Source organism: Diaphorina citri, unplaced genomic scaffold (assembly GCF_000475195.1).
Source record: "Diaphorina citri unplaced genomic scaffold, Diaci psyllid genome assembly version 1.1 scaffold354, whole genome shotgun sequence".
NCBI classification, from domain to species: Eukaryota; Metazoa; Arthropoda; class Insecta; order Hemiptera; family Psyllidae; genus Diaphorina; species Diaphorina citri.
In genome coordinates, this window is record NW_007377789.1 from 188,326 (window position 1) to 211,036 (window position 22,711).

General features: G+C 38.3%; 1 protein-coding gene across 1 annotated transcript in view; it reads right to left on the reverse strand.

Annotated features, from left to right (window-relative positions):
* LOC103507945 overlaps positions 1-22,711 on the reverse strand; it is a 93,448-nt gene that overhangs the window by 26,401 nt on the left and 44,336 nt on the right. The window contains exons 4-8 of the mRNA XM_026822676.1: positions 3,783-3,864; positions 2,501-2,720; positions 2,234-2,342; positions 782-1,011; positions 157-350 (exon numbers count right to left, since the gene is read on the reverse strand). Coding sequence (XP_026678477.1) covers positions 157-350; positions 782-1,011; positions 2,234-2,342; positions 2,501-2,720; positions 3,783-3,864 — 835 coding nt within the window. The remainder of the gene's footprint in view (positions 1-156; positions 351-781; positions 1,012-2,233; positions 2,343-2,500; positions 2,721-3,782; positions 3,865-22,711) is intronic.

The following is a 22,711-nucleotide window of genomic DNA, read 5'->3' on the forward strand; positions in this document are numbered from 1 at the left end:
CTCTGATAATATTCGACAAATCATAGGAGACAAGAAATGCCTCTCGCAGATGATGATACGCCCACCTCTGTGGCTGAGTGGTAAAGAGCACTGACTCTCAACCTGGAGGTGCTGGGTTCGAGTCCTGGCTAGGGTGGAAATTTTCATAATACTCACCGGAATCCCTTCTTCTCCACGGTTCCATCTGTACTGAACTTGATGATCATGAAGTTAGAAGCAGACACAAACAGTTTGCCACTCAGGTCGAGTTTTCCAGACAGGGTTGCCAAGGAAACGGATTTCTCTTCCACTCGGCCGCCCACCAAGATTTGAACGGTGTCGAATGATTTCTCTGTGTCGAACTCTTGGAACTGTGAACAGGGAAAATATTTTCATAGTAATTAATTCATGGTAAAAGAGCTCTGGAGCTGAATCCGGAGATAAACGAGACAACCTAGATCAGCAAGAAAGGCGCTTGACGTTTCTTAGCTTGTGACCATTTGTTGTGGCATGGTCATGTGCAGAAAAAGCACTAAGCAAAAAAAGATTACATAGAGTCTATAGACCTATCATTTTCATAGGTTTGGTTTTGCAGGCGACTACGCGTTACTAAAAGTGGCGCGTCTCCACTTCCAATGTGAGAAAAGCCTTAAAACTTCATGTTCCTTAACAGGCTTTGTCGGGCTGTTTCTCTATAATCTGCAATCCTAATTTGAAACAATCAGATGTAGGTATTAAATTTCTGCTAATTTCAAAATGTTCATATTGAGTCGACCTATAAACAATGACATTTCGTTCTCACCTGCAGCACAATGTTGTGTCCATGAGGTCCTTCCAGGGTCCACTTGCAGTTCGCCAAACCTTCGTACTTGTGAGGATAGTTAGGTGATTCCACGACATCTCCACTGCTGGCCATATAGTAGTGACAATTCGACGGGCAGTCCAACTCGTCAGACCAATCACCGCAGTCGTTCTGCTTGTCACACTTGAACGCGGAATTGATACAACCCCCGTTCGAGCAATGAAAGGAACCTGTGAAAGAAACACATATCACAGATGACGAGATGAGTAATTGACGATAACATGATCCGTCCACGTGGTCATTCTTTCCCTAGGGAAGGACAGATATTTCCTTAGGCCAGCCATTCACTATCTGACACCTGATGAGCTCACACTCTATCAGGTAGACCTGACAAGAACGGCTGAAAAGATCCGAATGTCAGGTCTACCTGATACCTGATGAGAACATACACTATCAGATAGAACTAACTCTAGGTATACCTACCTGACACCTAATCAGGTCTACCTCATAGTGAGTGGCTGGCCTGAGTTAAAGACGGAAAGAGTGCAGTCAACATCCTTCCTTAATCATAAATCATTTTAAAAATCGAACATTCGAAACAGCTACAGCTACTTTGATAGTCAAAAATTGAGGTAATCCTTTGATTGATAAATAACCGGATGCCTACCAAATTTCGCAACATGGAATTTCAATATCTGCTTGTCGACACTCCCTCATCGCCACACAGGATAACCCAAATTTTCTACACTCCTAATTTGGTGTTCCTAAATTGACCCGACATAAAAGTCTTATACGGTAACATAATGGCAACAAGTAAGTTGTTCGACATCCTTGTTTACGACTGCTTTGTTAGGAACGGTTATTGCTTTCGTAACGACACGGTTTTGTTTTTAGACTTTGGTTTTTAGTTGTAAAACAAAAACTAAGATTAGGTAGAGGTATTATAGTTGAAATAATGAATGGAGTCTTTGAATAGGGACAACACAGGTTCAACATAAGAGTATAAACATACCAAAACATGCAAGTAATCATTGATGGTTTTGTTCTTTGAAAAACAATATCTTAAGAGGATTTTGAAATTTGCGCTTGTCTTTGCTAATGTGTGTGGGATACAAAACATGTCTTTCACCTATTGAACGAAACCGAAACCCTAGGATACCCAAGGTGTGGCGTATTGAAATTTGTACACAATTACTTGTTCGACTATAAATTTACCTATTAGGTACAGAATTTAAAATGTCGCCACCCAATATGTAGGTACACTCTAGAACGGATCTTAGACTACCACAGCTGGACTCCTACCCCAATGGATGGGTGATTAAACACCACAACATCTAGTCATTTTCATGTGTGGCGGAGGAAATTTTGATAGGTAAATAAGGGTCTTACTAGCAGATCCTTATTTTCAGGATCACTAAAACAAAATAAAATCCAAATATGTATTTAACTTACCGGTCGGGCAGGCATTGCTGCGGCACAAGAACGGCAGAAGCGACTCGCACGTATTCAATTGCCACGACTGATGTTCGTCACTCACATTGACATCGACACATTCCCCAGCCTTGGTGTTGGGTTGATCCAGCGCCCAGAATCCTGCATACTGGGAGACCAGCACGCCAGCGGCGGACTCTAAGGTGTTGGTACGCAGGGAATCCAGAGAGGTCAGACCCAACCAGTATTCTAACTTGCCGCGCTCGGCGGGGCCGAGGTTACGCCAGCCTTGGTATTGGGTTGATCCAGCGCCCAGAATCCTGCATACTGGGAAACCAGCACGCCAGCGGCAGACTCTAAGGTGTTGGTACGCAGGGAATCCAGAGAGGTCAGACCCAACCAGTATTCTAACTTGCCGCGCTCGGCGGGGCCGAGGTTACGGGAAGCGAGACTGGCGGTGTAGTTGTTCTCGGCGTAAGATTCTATCAGGACCAGGTCACTGCCATATCTGCAAATAGAAGGGAAGGACAGAGTTAAACACTGTGGCCATATCATGCATCACGGATGGTGGTCAAAAAATGAGAGAAAATGTACATATTTCTATGAGGCTACTTGGAGTACCTACAATGTGTACTTGATACGTCATGTTGTGAGCTGAATCTCGGATCTGACGAGATTTGATTCCCAAGTAGTCAAATAAAAGATCCATGCCATAATCTTAAGGACTTGATAAAATAGTGACATTTGCTGCGTTAGTAAAGTTGCTTTTGAGAGAGCTAGTGTCATTAGTACGCCTCAGTGGAAAATGTCACATCATGAAGTTACAACTTTTGGAAGGACAGCATTCCTCCACTCAAAATGAAATCCGTCAACCCATTTGCAAGAGCTTCCTTCCTTCAGGCTTGTCCTTTAGCAACTGGCACAAAATAATGACTTACCGGTTACAAAGTTGAGCTGCACTGTCCCAAGAGTGTCGTATACTGAAGAACTTGTAACAATGAAGTCCGCGCAATTCCCAGCCTGAATCACTGCCATAGCTGCAAATAGAAGGGTAACGTCAGGGTTAAAAGCTTCGGTCACATGAGATAATATTTCTTCCCTAAAGCTGTGTCCACTCTCTCCACACACAGTCAACGCCGTTAATCAATGGTCGATCGACGAGGTGAAGGAGTGAATCTCTGTTGTCGAGGCAGTGTGCGGTTTCAGTCGACGGCGTCGACCATGTGTGGACACAGCTTAACAGTCGCACGCCAGGAACTTGTTTCACAAAGCTATTTTGTGTACAATTGGAACTTGGTACGTCATCTTGTACCTGACCGGATTTGGCTATTATCGACGAATGAAATGAAAGAACATTGCCATAATCATGAATCCTCAATAAAATGGTGAGAGTTGATACTGATCCGATTGTAAAGTTGCTTTTGAGAGAGCGCGTTTCCTAAGTACTATGGCACTGAGACTGTCTAACTGAGGCTTTACAATGGAAAATGTCACCTCATCAAGTTACAATTTTTCGAAGGACAGCATTGTTCCTTCACCCAAAATGAAATCCATCAAATCCATGACTCACCGGTTACAAAGTTGAGCTGCACTGTCCCAAGAGTGTCGTATACTGAAGAACTTGTAACAATGAAGTCCGCGCAATTCCCAGCCTGAAACAAGGAAATAAATGGGTTCATCATTAATTCAACTCGAATAGTCCTACTCTAGATGTTGAGACAAATCAACCCATTATAGGTTGGTAGCTAGGTATAGCTATTGCAGATATATCTCTATGGAGGATAGAATACTGGATAGAAGAAAATATGCACAGAAAATCTGTTTAAATGCTAACAGGATGAAACTGGCACCTATACGTCCTATACTACCGCAGGATACAGCAACAAGATACAACAATACCATAAAGCCCAAAAGAAGACTTGAAGTTTCATCTTAGGCCACCTCAGCCTGGATCCTAAAACCTAGACACAATAATCATCACGTATAGCAGCCTACAGGCATCAAGTACTCTGTTACGTAATTTCAATTATTTTTATCAAAACCCACACCACTGTAATTATTGACTTTCTTTGTGAAAGAAGCAGACAAAACGAGAGGCAAGTATACCCGCTTGTTAAAGCGCGATGAAGTAACACTCCATGGACGTCTCGACAAAGAGAGCTTACAATAGCTATTACACTGGACCTATACAAAGAGCTTACAAACTACTCGATACAACCTTGAGTTGTCCAAATAAACCGAAATAACGTGGATAATCGTCATCCGAACTCACGACAAGTGAATTGTCAGACCCATAGTCCAATTTATTGAAGACATAAATCAAATTGCTCTCCCTGCAGAACAAAACAAATATTGTGGCTCTGAGCAGAGTAACAAGCTCATCAATGAACATTACGTTGGATATGCGATTAAGATAGCATTATGAAGACATCAAAAGATTCTGGAGACCCAGAAATGACAGAGGTGCGGTAACAAGTAACAATCCTGTCTTCACACCTTTGTTGTTACGTGCAGAGTGCAGAGCAAGTATTCAACCTGCATAATAATGTCATCAACCAGAATCGAACGATTATGCAACCACATGTGTACCTCTTTGACTTTTGAACTTTGATAACTTTCTGTTAATGTCTCTCAATAAACCTTTTAATCGTTTCGCATGCGATGAGTTGATTTCTCACGAGTTGATGATTGTCCATTTGAATTCCTTCGGTCTCTTTGATAAGTCAGGGGTTAGGGTTTGATTAGGTTCTATCAATGTCTTCAACCACCATAAATGGCATTCTACCCTGGAGTAGAAATATCTTTCAACTACACTATTCTAGCAATCTAAACAGAGTATAGGTGTTCCATTCTAATCTTCAGATTAAAAATCGGGATCCAGAATGAATATCTTCTGTTTTTGTCTAGTGGTAAATCATTTTTTATTTATTATATTTATTTATTTTAGAATCTGTGAGCAAATGCGAAGAAACAACAGTCGTCTCATTTCAGTTCTTCTTTCACTATGGCCAACGGTCGCTTTACAACTCATAATTACCGCGAATCAAATCGAGTTAGCCACTAACTATGTATTTACCTTGATGCCCAATATCAAGGAAAGACCTAACTGTGGTCCCTATAGCATAATAATTACACATGTGTGTGCTCATATGTGCCGTTACTTCCAACTTATTTAGGTACCTCATACTTGTACCTACTCGATGCCAAGTCAAATTAATAAGAAACCCCGTTAGATCTTCCTACTGATAGAGTCAATGTGGGTCTAAGTATCCATACGTATATCGATGTCGGCTCATATCATTACATATGTGCTATAGGTTCCTAATCATCATAATGTTTCGTTAGATTTATTGTAATCCAAAATCCACAATAGCTATACGGACAGCTCTTAGGATCGATCTGTCTTTTGTTTTGACTGTCAATCTCTTTAAACGACAGGATTTTACAGGCTGGAATGTTTTGTTAATGTACACTGTCCTCCTCCTCTTCAATGGCTTATTGTAGTTATTGTTCTACACAACGCCAACGGATAGCGTTTACTTGGTACGCGGGGGGACGTGGATTCAAATTCGGACGGATGCGGACGCATAGGCTTTTATCCTCTTTTGTTGCAATTTTGACTTCTCGGTTATGGACTTCCAAGGGTTAGGTAGAAGAGAATGCCTTAGACATTAACTCAGAAGGTAACCCAGTGGTTACCTTCTGAGTCTCTATATCTACCTCTACTGAATACGGTGTTCACTTCCTCTATAAGAAATGAACCGTAAACTTGTCTCTCGTCTTAGGTTCGTCTGGCCTATCTAAATAGGTATAATACTATAATGTTAGTTTTTAATGTTTTTATTAGTTTTAACATTAGTTATAGCGATAGAGTACCTATATGAATAGGAACATCCGGGCGCATCCGTGTATTCTTTCAATCTATTACTGGAGTGTGGAAGTAACTTCAATGTGGTATTGTGTACATGATGAGTATTGAGGAATATGTTGAGTTGAGCAAAGTCTCGCGTATTAGGGTCAACGTTTTCCCATCTGGCTTCAATAATGCGAGAAATATCCCATTGCCAATGTGCTTACCTAGATATGATTTGATTCACATAAAACACACAACTATTGTTCTTTTGATATTTTCTTTGCACACATCGATTGTTGCAATATTGTTGTTTTCATCGAGGTGAAAATCCTTGATTATCCATTTCTCTAGTCTCGTCTTCTATCACTAACATGAATTCTGTCCGTTTGCATCTCATGTACACTTCTAGTGGATGCACAGGACTGCCATTGGACTTCCAAGTTGTCAATAAAGAAGTAATCAGTCCAAGCATTGCAGTTAATAAGGGATTCATAACTCAGGAGACTCCACTTCAATTACCAGCAGTAACACAACTGCTTACAGCTATGACAATTAATTAGGACCATAACTTACCCACATTGGGTAAGTTCATCACGGTAAGTACAAGTTAAGCACTGAGGTCCCAGGTATAATCTTTTAATGGTCCAAATATCCAAAGACTCTAAGGTTCAAAATACAAGGTACATATTTTATCCCACATTGGGTAAGTTGATCACGGTAAGTACCAGTTAAGAGTTAAGCACTGAGGTGTGGGCAGGTATAATCTTTTAATGGTCCAAAGATCCAAAGACTCTAAGGTTCAAAATACAAGGTACATTTATCAGCTCTACACTTATGGAGTTGTTACAATCGGTTCTAGTGTACTGTATCAATAGAAACAGTAATAAAACCACCAATCAGAATAAGTGGTACTTATTGAGCAGTTCTAGTGTACTGTATCAATAGAAACAGTAATAAAACCACCAATCAGAATAAGTGGTACTTATTGAGCAGTAGTCAATGTTACTACGAGTGTCTAGTTAAATGTTTTAACCAGATGGTTGCGCCTACATTGGACTTGAGCAAGAATCATATTATTCCTGCTTGTTTAACACATTAGGTATCTATTACCACCGATTAGAACTGATACATTTTGTTATTACTATCGATTAAGGGCTATTCGCTATTACTGCTATTAGTATCGATTACAAGCACCCATATAAAGGTTAAGAGATAACTATAGGTTCTTACAATCTTTAAGTAGAGGCTTTTACTACTTGCTCCGTTATTTGGGTTGCTCCTTGCAATTAACCTCCATTTGCCTACTCCTATAGCTCCTCAGTATGGAAAACCATAAAGTTTTATAGCAGATGCATTCTTTCAATTGTTGAGTACCTATTGCTCTCACCTTACCTTGACCCTTAATTGTTAACAGATTATTGGCGATCTTTGAAATCTCAGGTCCTTGATGGTTCTCTGAAATATCTCTACATGCATGGCCGAAACTTCGAGTGCCTTAAATACATGAAATACTTTCATGCATAGGTTGTAGATCTCCTATGCTAAGAGGAATAGAAAGTAAAAAGAGTCCTTACACATTATGAATTTTATGAGTCGAGTTATGAACGAAGGCTAATAGAAAGGATAAGGAAAGATAGATTAGTGTAAGCATTACTGTTCTAAACAAACAATTGGGTACGGAAATGACACCTAGATAAGAAAACACAGAAGTTACTTCCACACTCCAGTAATAGACTGAAAGAATACACGGATGCACCCGGATGTTCCTATTCATATAGGTACTCTATCGCTATACCTAATGTTAAAACTAATAAAAACTAAATGGTATATTTAGATAGGCCAGACGAACCTAAGACAAGAGACAAGTTTACGGTTCATTTCTTATTAAGAGAGGAAGTGAACACCGTATTCAGTAGAGATAGAAACTCCAAGATGGTAACCACTGGGCGAAGTTAATGCCCAAGGCATTCTCTACTACCTAACCCTTAGAAACCTGCGTCACGTCTGAGAATAAAAGCCCATGCATCATGGCATGTCACGTCACGTCAGTGGGAATTCGAATCCGTTTCTTCGCATTTAATACCAAGCAAACGCTGTCCTCGAAGGTAGGGGGCTATAGTTTGGCAGCTATGTATATTAGAAGAAGAAAAGGCTATATTTTTCCAACGCGTACGGATTATTTGACTACACCAGTACACCTTCATGCTGTCTTCCAAAGAGGGGGCTATAGTTAGGCAGCTATATTAGAAGAAGAAAAGGCTATATTTTTCCAACGCGTACGGATTATTTGACTACACCAGTACACCTTCATGCTGTCTTCCAAAGAGTAATTCAACTCGAATAGTCCTACTAGGTGTTGAGACAAATCAATCCATTATAGGTTGGTACTTACAGTTATAGATATAGAAGGATACATGGAGGACAGAGTAATGAATATAATATGTAAAATATGCTGACAGAATACAACATGAAACTGACGCCTTTACACCCGCAGAATACAGCAATAATTTACATCAATAACATAAAGCCCAAAAGAAGACTTGAAGTTTCATCCTAGATCACCTCAGCCTGGATCTTAAAACCTAAACACAATAATCATCACGTATAGCCGCCTACAGGCATCAACTACTCTGTTACGTAATTTTAATTATTTTCATCAAAACCCACACCACTGTAATTGACTTTCTTTGTGAAAAAAGCAGACAAAACGAGAGGCAAGTATACCCGCTTGTTAAAGCGCGATGAAGTAACACTCCATGGACGTCTCGACAAAGAGAGCTTACATTCCAAAGAGATTGACACTCAAAACAAAAGTTTTCTAAAACAAATGACAGATCGATCTTAAGAGCTGTCCGTATAGCTATTGTGGATTTTGGATTGGTTACAATAAATCTAACGAAATATTATGATGATTAGGAACCTATAGCACATATGTAATGATATGAGCCGACATTGATATACGTATGGATACTTAGACCCACATTGACTCTATCAGTAGGAAGATCTAACGGGGTTTCTTAGTTGGCATCGAGTAGGTACGAGTATGAAGTACCTAAATAAGTTGGAAGTAACGGCACATATGAGCACACACATGTAATTATTATGCCATAGGGACCACAGTTAGGTCTTTCCTTGATATTGGGCATCAAGGTAAATACATAGTTAGTGGCTAACTCGATTTGATTCGCGGTAATTATGAGTTGTAAAGCGACCGTTGGCCATAGTGAAAGAAGAACTGAAATGAGACTAGTGTTGTTTCTTCGCATTTGCTCACAGATTCTTAAATAAATAAATAAAAAATGATTTACCACTAGACAAAAACAGAAGATATTCATTCTGGATCCCTATTTTGAATCTGAAGATTAGAATGGAACACCTATACACTGTTTAGATTGCTAGAATAGTGTAGTTGAAAGATATTTCTACTCCAGGGTAGAATGCCATTTATGGTGGTTGAAGACATTGATAGAACCTAATCAAACCCTAACCCCTGACTTATCAAAGAGACCGAAGGAATTCAAATGGACAATCATCAACTCGTGAGAAATCAACTCATCGCATGCGAAACGATTAAAAGGTTTATTGAGAGACATTAACAGAAAGTTATCAAAGTTCAAAAGTCAAAGAGGTACACATGTGGTTGCATAATCGTTCGATTCTGGTTGATGACATTATTATGCAGGTTGAATACTTGCTCTGCACTCTGCACGTAACTACAAAGGTGTGAAGACAGGATTGGTAATTTGGTACCGCACCTCTGTCATTTCTGGGTCTCCAGAATCTTTTGATGCCTTTATAATGCTATCTCGTGTTTTGTATCTTGAATTCCTAATGGCGCATGGCGCAAGGATTTGCTCTTATGTCGATTTGCACTCTTTCCTACAGATTTGAATGGGTCTGTATCATATATTATGTCATTTGATTGTGTAGTATTTAGGTAAGTTTTTCAGTAATTTCTGTCTCTTCAGGACTTCAAAAATGTCTCCTAGATCTTCTGAAAGATTCAAAAATATCTCCTGGGCCTTTACTTCGAGAAAAATAGGAAATACACACCTGGATTCTGGGAATCCAATCTCTCAGTGGAAACTCTAATCTCAGCTCAGGGTGCTCTAATCCTCTGAGAACACCTAAAGAACATTCATCTTTAGCTCACAGGGAGCTATCTGTCACTCTGTCATCTTTATGCCAACATATTATTATGCCACTTCTAAAGGTCGGCATTCTAACCACTCCTGCATTTCGAAGGTTTGCGTTTCCTTTTGTCACACACCTTCTAGCAAGGAATAAACACTGCTATTATATCACTTACAAGGCTGGAATCTAGAGAACGAGTATGTGGAGAAGGGAAATATGGAAATGCGAAGGTTGGTAGGTAAATACCCTGAAGGTATCCGTGTAAATGGGATTAAACTAGTGAACAAACATGCAAGATTATCAAGAAGACAAAGAGTGGTACGCAATGAAAAAGAAGATTACCAGAAGAAATAGCTTGGAGGGTATCACGCCTACCTTGTAAACGCTAGATCGCGAGTTTTATTCCCACCTAGGACGAACTTTTACTTAAATCAATTCGTCCAATTCCACTGCCTATCAAACCTCTTAAAGAAAGATTGGAAGAACCGTTGTTTTAAAAAGTTGGTCTTTGATCTGAAGAGGCACCAATAAATAATAATTTATAGAGATGTTGAAGCGATATTTCACATTGCAGACATCGAACTTTGTATTCATCGCTCATCTCCACAAGAAATCGTAAACAATAATAACTATCATGTTAACGATGTTATATTGGCAAATAGCGAATGATATATTACCTCATCGCCTAGGTCAGTGTTTCCCAACCTTTTCTCTACGATCACCCCCTTTCAGAATTTGTACAGATTATCCGAACTGTGATCGTCCCCCCCTCCCCCCCAACATATTTATGTTGGGGGGGATCACAGGGCAATCACAGGCAAAAAAGACAATGTTTTATTTCTTTATTTATTTTAAACATATCTGATCATGTTTTTTTTTTTTTTTTTTACTTTTGAGCTTCATGGTTAATGGCTCCCTTGGGCCTGGTGAGCTTTACAGAGGCTGCTTATGTCAGTCGCAAGTCTCCCCTCTCAACAATGTTCAGCCTATTTCTCAGCTTCGTTTTCAAGTTGCCAAAATGGAAGTTTTTACAATAATTATTTTTTCACAGTCAACACTCAACTTCTGTGTTCTGTGATTAGAAAGATAAAAACTAAACCGCATTACCGCAGACCGCACGCGTCAAGAGGAGAGCTGAATGAAACCAGGATCTCGGGATTGCTCGGCAAAACTCGGACGCACGTGCAATATTTTTCTCTCTCTCTCTCTTTTTTCTCTCTCTCCTCTTCGGATTTATTTTTTAAGACTAAAATAACTAAGTAGGTACTAGGTACCTACCTACTTACATTTTTGCCCCTAGATAGCCATCGCCCCCCTTATTGCTCCTTTTATTGATCGCCCCCCATATCGCCCCCTAAGGCTTCATCGCCCCCATGAAAATCTCCATCGCCCCCAAGGGGGCGATATCGCCCAGGTTGGGAAACACTGGCCTAGGTGTCACAATGGAAAACATTATTGGCATTGTCTTATCTCATCATCATGGCAGTAAGAGCCTACATATTTTTAGTACCTTTTGTATTTGTAAAGAGAAGAGATTATTGAGTCTTGCAAAAGTTTTGCAAATCCTGTTGTAGGATGAAAGGTTCAACTTACCTTGAGTCCTGGGCTCCTAGGACTCATTTTCGAAAGAGATTGACTTCTACCTACTCAAAAGTGACAGTTTTTTTTTTATGGTTTTGAACACTTGTGCCAAAAGTAAGAGTACAATGCTTCCCTCAAGAATGAATATCCGTCGATCATGTATTAAGATTCGCCCCAAAAAAAGAAAGATAAGGAAGAACTTCAAACTTTAAAGAGACAAAATATCCAATTTTAAAACTTCCTCGTTATTTCATAATGTTGAAATTTAGCCCAACCCAAAGTGCATTCAGTCAAAACAAAAAGGAACAAGTTGACATTTGAGAACCTAAACTATTATTAGAAGTAGTAAGGCACCGATGTCAGTGTTTACTTCTATTTGTTTACAATTATCTCGTATCACCATTGCAAAATGCCAAGTGAATCAATATAAATGTTAACATTGCTAAATTACTGCGCGAGTTGATCAATAAACACCGGTAGACCAGTGGTGGAATCCTTCATCGTTAGGGCAGTGCGTTACCAAAAGTGGCTATCTTGGCTGTTAACCAAGAAATCCAAGAATGTTGATTCTGTCAAATGTATACACTTCTAGTGGATGCAAAGGACTGCCAGTGGACTTCCAAGTTGTCAATAAAGAAGTAATCAGTCCAAGCAGTGCAGTTAAGAAGGGATTCATAACTCAGGAGACTCCACTTCGATTCCCAGCAGTAACACAACTGCTTACAGCTATGACAATTAATTAGGACCATAACTTAACCACATTGGGTAAGTTCATCACGGTAAGTACCAGTTAAGCACTGAGGTCCCAGGTATAATCTTTTAATGGTCCAAATATCCAAAGACTCTAAGGTTCAAAATACAAGGTACATATTTTATCAGCTGGAGTTGTTACAATCGGCTCTAGTGTACTGTATCAATAGAAACAGTAATAAAACCACCAATCAGAATAAGTGGTACTTATTGAGCAGTAGTCAATGTTACTACGAGAATAACCACCTTATAAAAGTCGAATGAAACTGTACCCACGAAGAACGGAAGAACCAACTAGCAACAGCCAAATAGGTAGTCCAAGAAGTCTGTGTCTGATGTATCGAAAATTATACAGAATTGGGATATCACACTAGAATTTCCTGAAGTTTTGGAATGTTTGGCCATCAGATAAAATATGTGGTCAAAATACATGTACATATCTGCAAGTCTGGATTTAATTTAATCGACATGCTTTATCAGTGTTAAATTTATGTAAGTTACACACTACCCACACTTGCAACCTAAATAACCACCTTATAAAAGTCGAATGAAACTGTACCCACGAAGAACGGAAGAACCAACTAGCAACAGCCAAATAGTCCAAGAAGTCTGTGTCTGATGTATCGAAAATTATACAGAATTGGGATATCACACTAGAATTTCCTGAAGTTTTGGAATGTTTGGCCATCAGATAAAATATGTGGTCAAAATACATGTAGGTACATATCTGCAAGTCTGGATTTAATTTAATCGACATGCTTTATCAGTGTTAAATTTATGTAAGTTACACACTACCCACACTTGCAAATATTGTGTAGACGTTTCTCAACTTCCAAGTTCGAATTTTAAAATGGTCTGAAGTTTCAATTCCTTCAACCGCATGATATACGAGTACATTACACTTACACATATCATTCATTATCACATTACCAGGTTCATTATGATGTTGGATGCCCGGTCGGCTATTTCATCTATAGGTGTCAGAATGAGAAATTTAATTAAAAAACCAAACATCACGCAACTAACACCAAATAGAAATAGACCACCAAAGTTTAATATCATTCATTATCACATTACCAGGTTCATTATGATGTTGGATGCCCGGTCGGCTATCTCATCTATAGGTGTCAGAATGAGAAATTTAATTAAAAAACCAAACATCACGCAACTAACACCAAATAGAAATAGACCACCAAAGTTTAAGGAACAACCAGAACTTAACCCGCACCGGGCTTGATGACCAACTTGATAATATCAACTTGAAATCTATCTGGTAATCTGAATTGATAATATCAACTTGATATCTACATATACCTATCTCGTAATCCGAAAGGACACAAGACAGAGAGCATGCTGATTTCAGTAAGGGCCAGAAGTATCAGCGTTTCAGGAAGAAATGGAATCACAAAAACTTGTAAAAAGATTTAAAAGAATTAGTACAGAAAAGGAAGTATGGAATAAATAGGTAGGTACCTACTTCTTGTCCATGGTTTTTCGTTTCGCCAACTTGATAATATCAAGTTGAAATCTATCTGGTAATCTGAATTGATAATATCAACTTGATATCTACATATACCTACCTCCTAATCCGAAAGGACACAAGACAGAGAGCATGCTGATTTGCTGATATCAGTAAGGGCCAGAAGTATCAGCGTTTCAGGAAGAGATGGAATCACAAAAACTAGTAAAAAGATTTAAAAGAATTAGTACAGAAAAAAGGAAGTATGGAATAAATAGGTAGGTACCTAGTTCTTGTCCATGTTTTTCGTTTCGGGCACCTCAATGATCGTTGAGCACATGGGTTAATATGTAGAAGACTGGTATATGACTCTCCGGATCGATCTATTGATAAAGCCCAGCGTCTCAGCATGATCAAAGATCACAGAAGAGCATTAGGAATTAGGAACAACGAAAGATATACTAAATGAAAACTAATAGCTTTTCTTATTCCTTAGCAACAGGCAGCCAACTTCTTCATTGTACAAACAGCAGTAAGCTATCTGCTGAAACAGCAGTAAGCTAGATGCCATCAGCAAATACATCAGTGATCTACCGCCACTGTTGCCTATGGCAATCACCCATCTGACTATTATTCTATTACTAGGTAAAGTATAAAGTGAGATTTATTGATTCTCCTAGATCACGACAAATACCAAACATTTCTGCGGATTGCTTGGTTACGGGGTGATCTTGAAAAATCGCTTCAGTTCGGGAAAATGAACGGGACTACACACTTACCGGACGGGCCCGTAGATTCGTATTAGCTTAACTCAAATTTTAGGCTGCTTGCCCCTACACTTAAGCTTCAGAGTTGAAAATCAATATAGCTCATTCCTAAGGGGATTTAGCTAAAAAATTGATTTCCTGCGTGCCAGGCAACGGTAGGCCAAAACCTTTTGCCATGCCTGTTTGGAGACATACACTACTACATTTTTACGATGATTTGGCACGAAAGAAACAGCACGATGGATGTGTAGTTCTGTACGTGTGTATTCTACTATCAGCTTTTCGTGAAGAAGATAAGCATAATATTTTCATTTAGGTCCAACAGGGCTTTCCGTATTTATCGAGCTCTATAGGTATTATTAATCGTTTATTTACGGGATGTCCTCTTTTAGTTTCTGTAACACCCGGTATTGACAACTGGTGCATGGGATTCCATGGATTTTTATTATTGGATCATTATTCTTATTGATTCTACGAACTGCTCGAGTTTTTATAGGAGAGAGTTTCTGAGCATCCCGTACCTACCCGGATCCTGAATGAAACCAAATCAGTAGATCGGTTCAGGTGGCCCAAGGTGCACCTAATCGAGAAAATTATTAATACCGTTTTAATTTGCTTCAGACTACCTAATTAGTGCTGAAAAATTTAATTTGTTCCAAGACTACCTATTTAGTGATAAAATTTTATCAAAATTTCATTCATCTTTGAAAATATTGGTTTCTTACGAACGGATAGAACAAGTTTAGTTGGTGATTGTTCTACGTGATTTTTTACTTTCTATTACTACAGTATAGCGGAGCTATACTAGTAATGAAAGTATTGCAATCGGTCCAAATTTTCAAAATCGGGAAATGGTTGGAAATATCCGTTTTGGGATCCCCTGATGTCAAAAAAGTGATTTTTAGCCCATGGTCTGTACGTAACGTACGTACGTACGTAACGTACGTACGTACGTACGTACGTACGTACGTGCGTACATACATACGTACAGACCATGGGCTAAAAATCACTTTTTTGACATCAGGGGATCCCAAAACGGATATTTCCAACCATTTCCCGATTTTGAAAATTTGGACCGATTGCAATACTTTCATTACTAGTATAGCTCCGCTAAACTGTAGTAATAGAAAGTAAAAAATCTGGTGTGAACATCACACGACTTTCCTTATCCTATTGAATGATGCTTATTTGAGTGTTCTTTTACCCTAACTTTTACAATATCTCTAACCGTTTTGTCGCTATAGCTGAAAACCGCCAAAAAACGGTCGAAATCTGTCAAAAGCGGTCAAAATACCGCCAAGCGCAGCAACATATTGTATTCGTTGGAATTCAATCAAATGTAACTGTTCATTAAAATTATCATTTTAATCAAAATGTTCAAAATATTCTAATAGCAACGTGAGCAATCGATAGGCAAACCCTTAAAATTTACAATTAATCGGATTCCTGAGAATTGCTAAAACCAAAACCCATTAACAACACCCATTCGAAAATGAACTGAGCGAGCATAAAAGATAGTCAAATCAGTAATTCAGTAAAGCATCTTGAGCATGACCTATGCTATCCCCATTTGGTTCCAAGCTCCCAGGTCAAGAAACAGGAAGACTCAAGCAGACTACACATTAGACGAACGGGTGCATTAGACCAGAATTTGGACCGTCGGGACCAGATTTTTGTCCTTCGGGACCGGACGGGGTCCGCCTAATGTGTTTCGGTCAGTCTATTTTAGAAGAGCCTTCTGCCAAACATGTATTCTACTAATGACTGAACAATCTTCTATTAATTATGGTAAAAGTCCTAAAAATATTCATCCAACACTGACACATGGTATTAATCTTGGGGATATTCAGGAAAAGTTTAACATGTTCTTCACCAATGCCAATGGCTCTATAAATAGGAATAGATAAATGCAAATTTTTTCTCCGTATCTCCGAGATACCAAGAGAAAAAAAATTAATTTAGCAAAAAACTGTTCTATCAAAACAGTTATAACCGTTAGGCTGCTAGGAGATATAAAAGTTGAGAGCTTGAAGGCGATTTTCAAGGTTGTTTCAAGATCTAACGTACACGTTGAAGAAATGAGAAATGTGAATTGACATGAGAGTTCTCTAGAACCATTTCTTCTAATGGTTCTAATAGAGCGAAGAAAAACGATTCTAAAAATTAGCACGATATTTTTTGGTCTAGGAGCTAGGAGTGCCAATTATACATACCTAGTCATATTTGGTTTTTACATGGTCGCTAATTTGGTACCTATCATAACTATACAATTTCCCAACCCACTAATTTTCCAATGTCTGCCAGAATACAATATCTACTTGCGTTTACTATAATGAGTGCTATTACATACGAGAATACGAGCATGTAAATGGGCACTTAACGTATTCAAAAAGGATTTTCAGAGGATTTGCATGGTTTGATCCTTTTCTTGATGATGCTAGTGATATAATGATATTCTTTACTATCTAAAGATTCTAAAGTTACATCAGTAGAAAATGGCTTGTTAACCAATTCCTTTTGTATTTGTAAACAACATAATATCCTCAAGAGACCCAATTAAGAGTTAAACCAAAATCAATGACGTATAGTTTGTTCTAAGGTGACCACAAACTTCCTTGGATTTACCGGTTGAGAAGACTTTCAACACTTTACTAAATACATAACATATAATGTCGTCAACAACTCGGGCAAGTATCGTCAATATCTATGATGCGTTTCTAATTACTCCCAATAACAATATGTATAACAGACATTATAATTTCCCTAGGCACTTCACTCTTGTTCATTAGGTACTTTGGTGCATGCTTCAGGTACATTTACTTCAGGTACCTACTTGCTTTACACTTGCTTTAGGTACTTTGGTGCTTGAACACTCGAGCTTCAACAACTTTATGACAGAGAAAATTATCAGGGCATACGAAAGTAATGACCTTCTCTGAGTGCAAGTCTCTTTGTGATAAGTCTTGTAGGTGCCTAATTAGTAATTAGCTCCATAAGTATAATTATAAGTATGATAAGTGCAGCTTTATTTAGGCTGCATTACACGGAGGACATAAAGTTTTAATTTGAACAGCCGTTACTCGTATCTCGGTTCACTAATGCATTCAAGTTGTTCAAATAGAAAAGGCAAATAGGTATTTAAAATCCATTAAAAATTTGCTCTTCTGCATTACAAAAAATTAATTATCACGTCTGAGCAAACAGGCAAAATTAAAATTAAATTTTGCACTGAATGGTGAGTGAGAACAGAATTGTATTAGTATAGCTAGGTAGGGACATAGGAAGGTAGGTAGGTATAGTAATTCTGCACTGATGTTTGCACACGGTTTAAACATGAAACTTTCCCCAGACAAAGCTCTTCAACAACTTTGACAGAGAAAATTATCAGGGCATAGGAAAGTAATGACCTTCTCTGAGTGCAAGTCTCTTTGTGATAAGTCTTGTAGGTGCTTAATTAGTAATTAGCTCTATAAGTATAATTATAAGTATGATAAGTGCAGCTTTATTTAGGCTGCATTACACGGAGGACATGAAGTTTTAATTTGAACAGCCGTTACTCGTATCTCGGCTCACTAATGCATTCAAGTTGTTCAAATAGAAAAGACAAATAACATTTAAAATCCATTAAAAATTTGCTCTTCTGCATTACAAAAAATTAATTATCACGTCTGAGCAAACAGACAAAAATTAAAATCATTTAAATTTTGCACTGAATGGTGAGTGAGAACAGAATTGTATTAGTATAACTAGGTACCCTACCTAGTAGGTAGGGATAGGGACATAGGAAGGTAGGTAGGTATAGTAATTCTGCACTGATGTTTGCACACGGTTTAAACATGAAACTTTCCCCAGACAAAGCTCAAAAGTGACCGAATCGACCGAACTGATGATTTGAATGAAGTCAGTCGGAACCTATAATTACCAAGTCCAAGAATTCGAAGCTCGAATCAGATGAGTAATATGTTTACACTAAAGTTTCACAAGAGACCCGCAATTAGCAGACATTAACCCTGTTTTATTATCTGGACGCTTGTTTCCTAATGGTCTTCAGCAACTTCAAATTCAATTTTCAGAACGCGCTGAATTTCAATAGTTTCAGATCATTAGATGAGATATAGGTATTTTTATAGGTAAATACCTAGGTACCTATATGTTAGGAGATAGTTACTTAATGGCTTCAGTTTTTCTGCTTTGAATAATATAGATTCACACACTCATTTATGGGTAACGGTATTGATTGATCTTGTAGAATGTTGGAAGAATTAGATGTACACTAGGAAATCGTTTGACTATCTTGATTTTTTAAAGCTATAATTTTTTTTTTTCTTTTTGAACACAAAAACATGTAGATAGATTCATGAAAAATTTTCACTCTCCTTATCCTATAGGAAGGAAAGTAATCCAATTTCTTTTTCTGTTGTCAGTTGGAGAAAACCTTGGACGTAACGACCGGAACACACGGTATTCTCAAAGTCAAAGACAAGCCCGTCTACTTGGATCCCAGAAACCAGGGCATTGCCGTTCCCGAAGAGTTCTTCAAGATTGTCATCGAGCCCGTCTCCTCACAAGGTATTGCTCTGGTGTGCAGCAACAATCCCTTCCTGGACAAAGCACCGCAACTCCTCTGCAAGCAAGATATTTGTGGAGCAAACAAGTGGCCCGTCCTGAAAGACAGTTTCAAGAAGGGTTATTGCTATTGCTGTGATGTCCAGGAGTTTGCCAGAAATGTCGGATTCTTGCCCACGTTCAAGACAAGTTCTGTTTTACAATTTTCGTGAATAAAATCCACCCAGAAATAATGTTCTCAACACATCGTTCACGCTCTATCTCTTTGTATACAACTTACAAATCATCCGATTACAACCGGCAGAATCTTTTCCAACAAGCTCTCTATAGGAGCACTCAATCATTCTTAGTGAAACTTTTAGAATCCAATAATCCACACATATTATAAGTATACGTATCAGTGCTTTCACCAATCCACTGAGACTATTGAGAGGTATAAATTATTGTTTTACGTGTGAGGTTGAACGCCAAAATGGTACGGTATCAGCTCCTCACATCGACAATTTAATGCTCGGTTAACATTAGTCAAGTGTAAAATTACAAGATTATTGAAATTTTTGAAGAGCGTTTGATATAAGTACTCAACAGATAGGCATAAATAATGAATATCTAAAATAAACCTATACGTACCTATGCAACTATGCATATGAATATCTTTTATTCAAAGTAGGTAGGAACCTTCACAGTTTTTCTATGATTAGAAAGATAGAAAGTGTAGAAGCTAGCCATGGCGGTCAAGTTCCGATGATTTCGTTGTCCAACGTTTGACACGATTTTGAAGTGACTCCTATGTGGACATCCGCAATTAATTCAAGGAGCTCTTTTGGCCATAAACAGCAAGTTCCATTTCGGTATATCGCATGCATATTCCTATATCGTGACTTCCTGGCTCACCAATTCATAGACTAGTCGCTAAGAATAAGGATACAGTTTTTTTTTTCTTTTTTTTTTTAAGAGGAGAACAAGGGGATACAGTTTTGGACAACACGCAAAGAGGAAATGTGTTCACCATGTGGGAATTGGAACGTATGAGTTTCAAAGTTGGAAATAGCCTCTTGAACGTTCTGATTGAGGAATTGCCTAGTCACAACTTGTGACTCACAAGTGCCTATCCTAAATAGAATGGACAGATGTGTGTCTAAGGCCTGCCGCACATTGAGAGCGTAGTAGCGCTAAGTAGAGTAATGCCGAAATGCCGCCTGAAAATGAAAACCTGTGAAAATTTGAAAATGATACAGAAGACCAGAATATCTCTATCATTTTTATAGGTTTGTATTTTCAGGGTTTTCGCGCGACTCCGCGCTACTAAAAGTAGCATGACTACTCTATAATGTGCGGCACTGCGGCAGGATAAAATTTAGACCCTTTCGTCTTTGTCCCATTTTAACAACAGGTTATGAAATGTAGATTGCTAACTCACTTAAAATCACTCCAGGATCTTTATTTCTATCACCCATGTTACCCATTTTAAAATTATTACACCACCATGCGTAATTGAAGGTAATTGAACTTATGACCTTCGCAATCATCACCTGTGTAAATAAAAGAAATCACCCATGTGTGTACGTAGGTATGTGTGTTGTCTGTATTGTTTTTGTATTAGATGCAGATGCACGTTGATAATCTTTAAGGTTACTAATGAGCAAACAAAAGGTGCATGGGTTTTTACATGGTTTTTGCCAGATAAAATCGACTGAAAATTATCACCTACCTACCTCTATATGTATTGAGAAAAGAAATTTTAGATAAGAAGGAGAAAGTATCTATCTATCTATCTATCTATCGATACATATAATACAATAACTTCACGGCCAAAGGAGTGAAGGCAATTATTGAAAATAATATTGAGATCTAGCTGAGTGAGATACGAAATGTATTGAGAAAAGAAATTTTAGATAAGAAGGAGAAAGTATCTATCTATCTATAGATAAGTACATATAATACAATAACTTCACGGCCAAAGGAGTGAAGGCAATTATTGAAAATAATATTGAGATCTAGCTGAGTGAGATACGAAAATATCCTATATCAATGATGTACAATACGGGAATACGGCTCTCAGCAGACTTGATTTACATTAGACGAAAGTACTGCTATATTCTAACGGTAGATGGATGCACCACATAATAATCATACCAATGGCAATTACTAATTGCTTATCATTATTAAACCACACTTGGAAAAACTGCACGCGAACCTGATTACTTGCTGCTAATACGAAAATGTACCTACATGAACTATGACGTATAGGATGAAGGCATTGCAAAATACAGCTCCAAAGTTCTCTTCACGACAAAGTGCATTTCAAAATAAAATTATGCCAGTTGAGTGATGTGAGGACAGAAAACAGAACGAAGCCTTTATTTTGATGAATGGTCAAATATATCAAGTTGTGATTCATTAGAAGGTGTTGCTCTTATTCCTAAACGTTTTACTTTGTTTTATATGTTTGTCTTTATGAGACCTCCAAAGAATCAAGAGAAACAATGGAGGGTTAGGTACAATGGAAAACACAACATCACAATTTGCATAAGATCAACCAAGAGGTCCCAGACCTAGCACCATGTTTACAAAATAATTAACAGCGATAAATTAACAAAGGGAATATTCGTAAAACCACTTTCGCCCACCTTATGTCACCAAGAGTGCCTGGAGGAAATTCATGATGAAATAAACTGAACCCCTTTTCCATACAGGTAAAATAGACTTAGCACCATGTTTACAAAATAATTAACAGCGATAAATTAACAAAGGGAATATTCGTAGAACCACTTTCGCCCACCTTATGTCACCAAGAGTGCCTGGAGGAAATTCACGATGAAATAAACTGAACCCCTTTTCCATACAGGTAAAACCAGGAAGTGGTGACTATGACGGATTACTTGGAGGTTATTTTCCTCCACCTCATTTTACTGGAGACATTGTAGTGACGATTACTGGTACACCTATTCATTAAGGTTTTTATTGCTCACATTTTTCCATTATGACTTTATTATTCATTGGCAAATTCCTCGGCTAATACATTAACCACAAGTCACAATGTAAGAGACCAGAGACCTCTATTCTGCGTTGTGTCTGAGTATAAAGTCATTACATAAAACTTCGTGACTGAGGTCTTGATTAACCCATTTCGCTCTGCGCGAAATTGTGTAATCCTTTCGGTTGCAATGAGTCGAAAGTGGCGACAAAAAATTAAAGTCAAAGGACCCAGATATTGAACAGAGAGAGCTAGAGAAGTGTAAAGGGGAAATGCCTACCTCAAAGGTTTAAAAACCTCTGAAAATAACTTTACCTCTTGGGGAAAATCTCGTAGGGGACAAGGTATGAAAAATGTTGAAAAACAGAAAATCCTTCATAACTCCGCCCCTGTTGAAAATCGGATCTGTCCA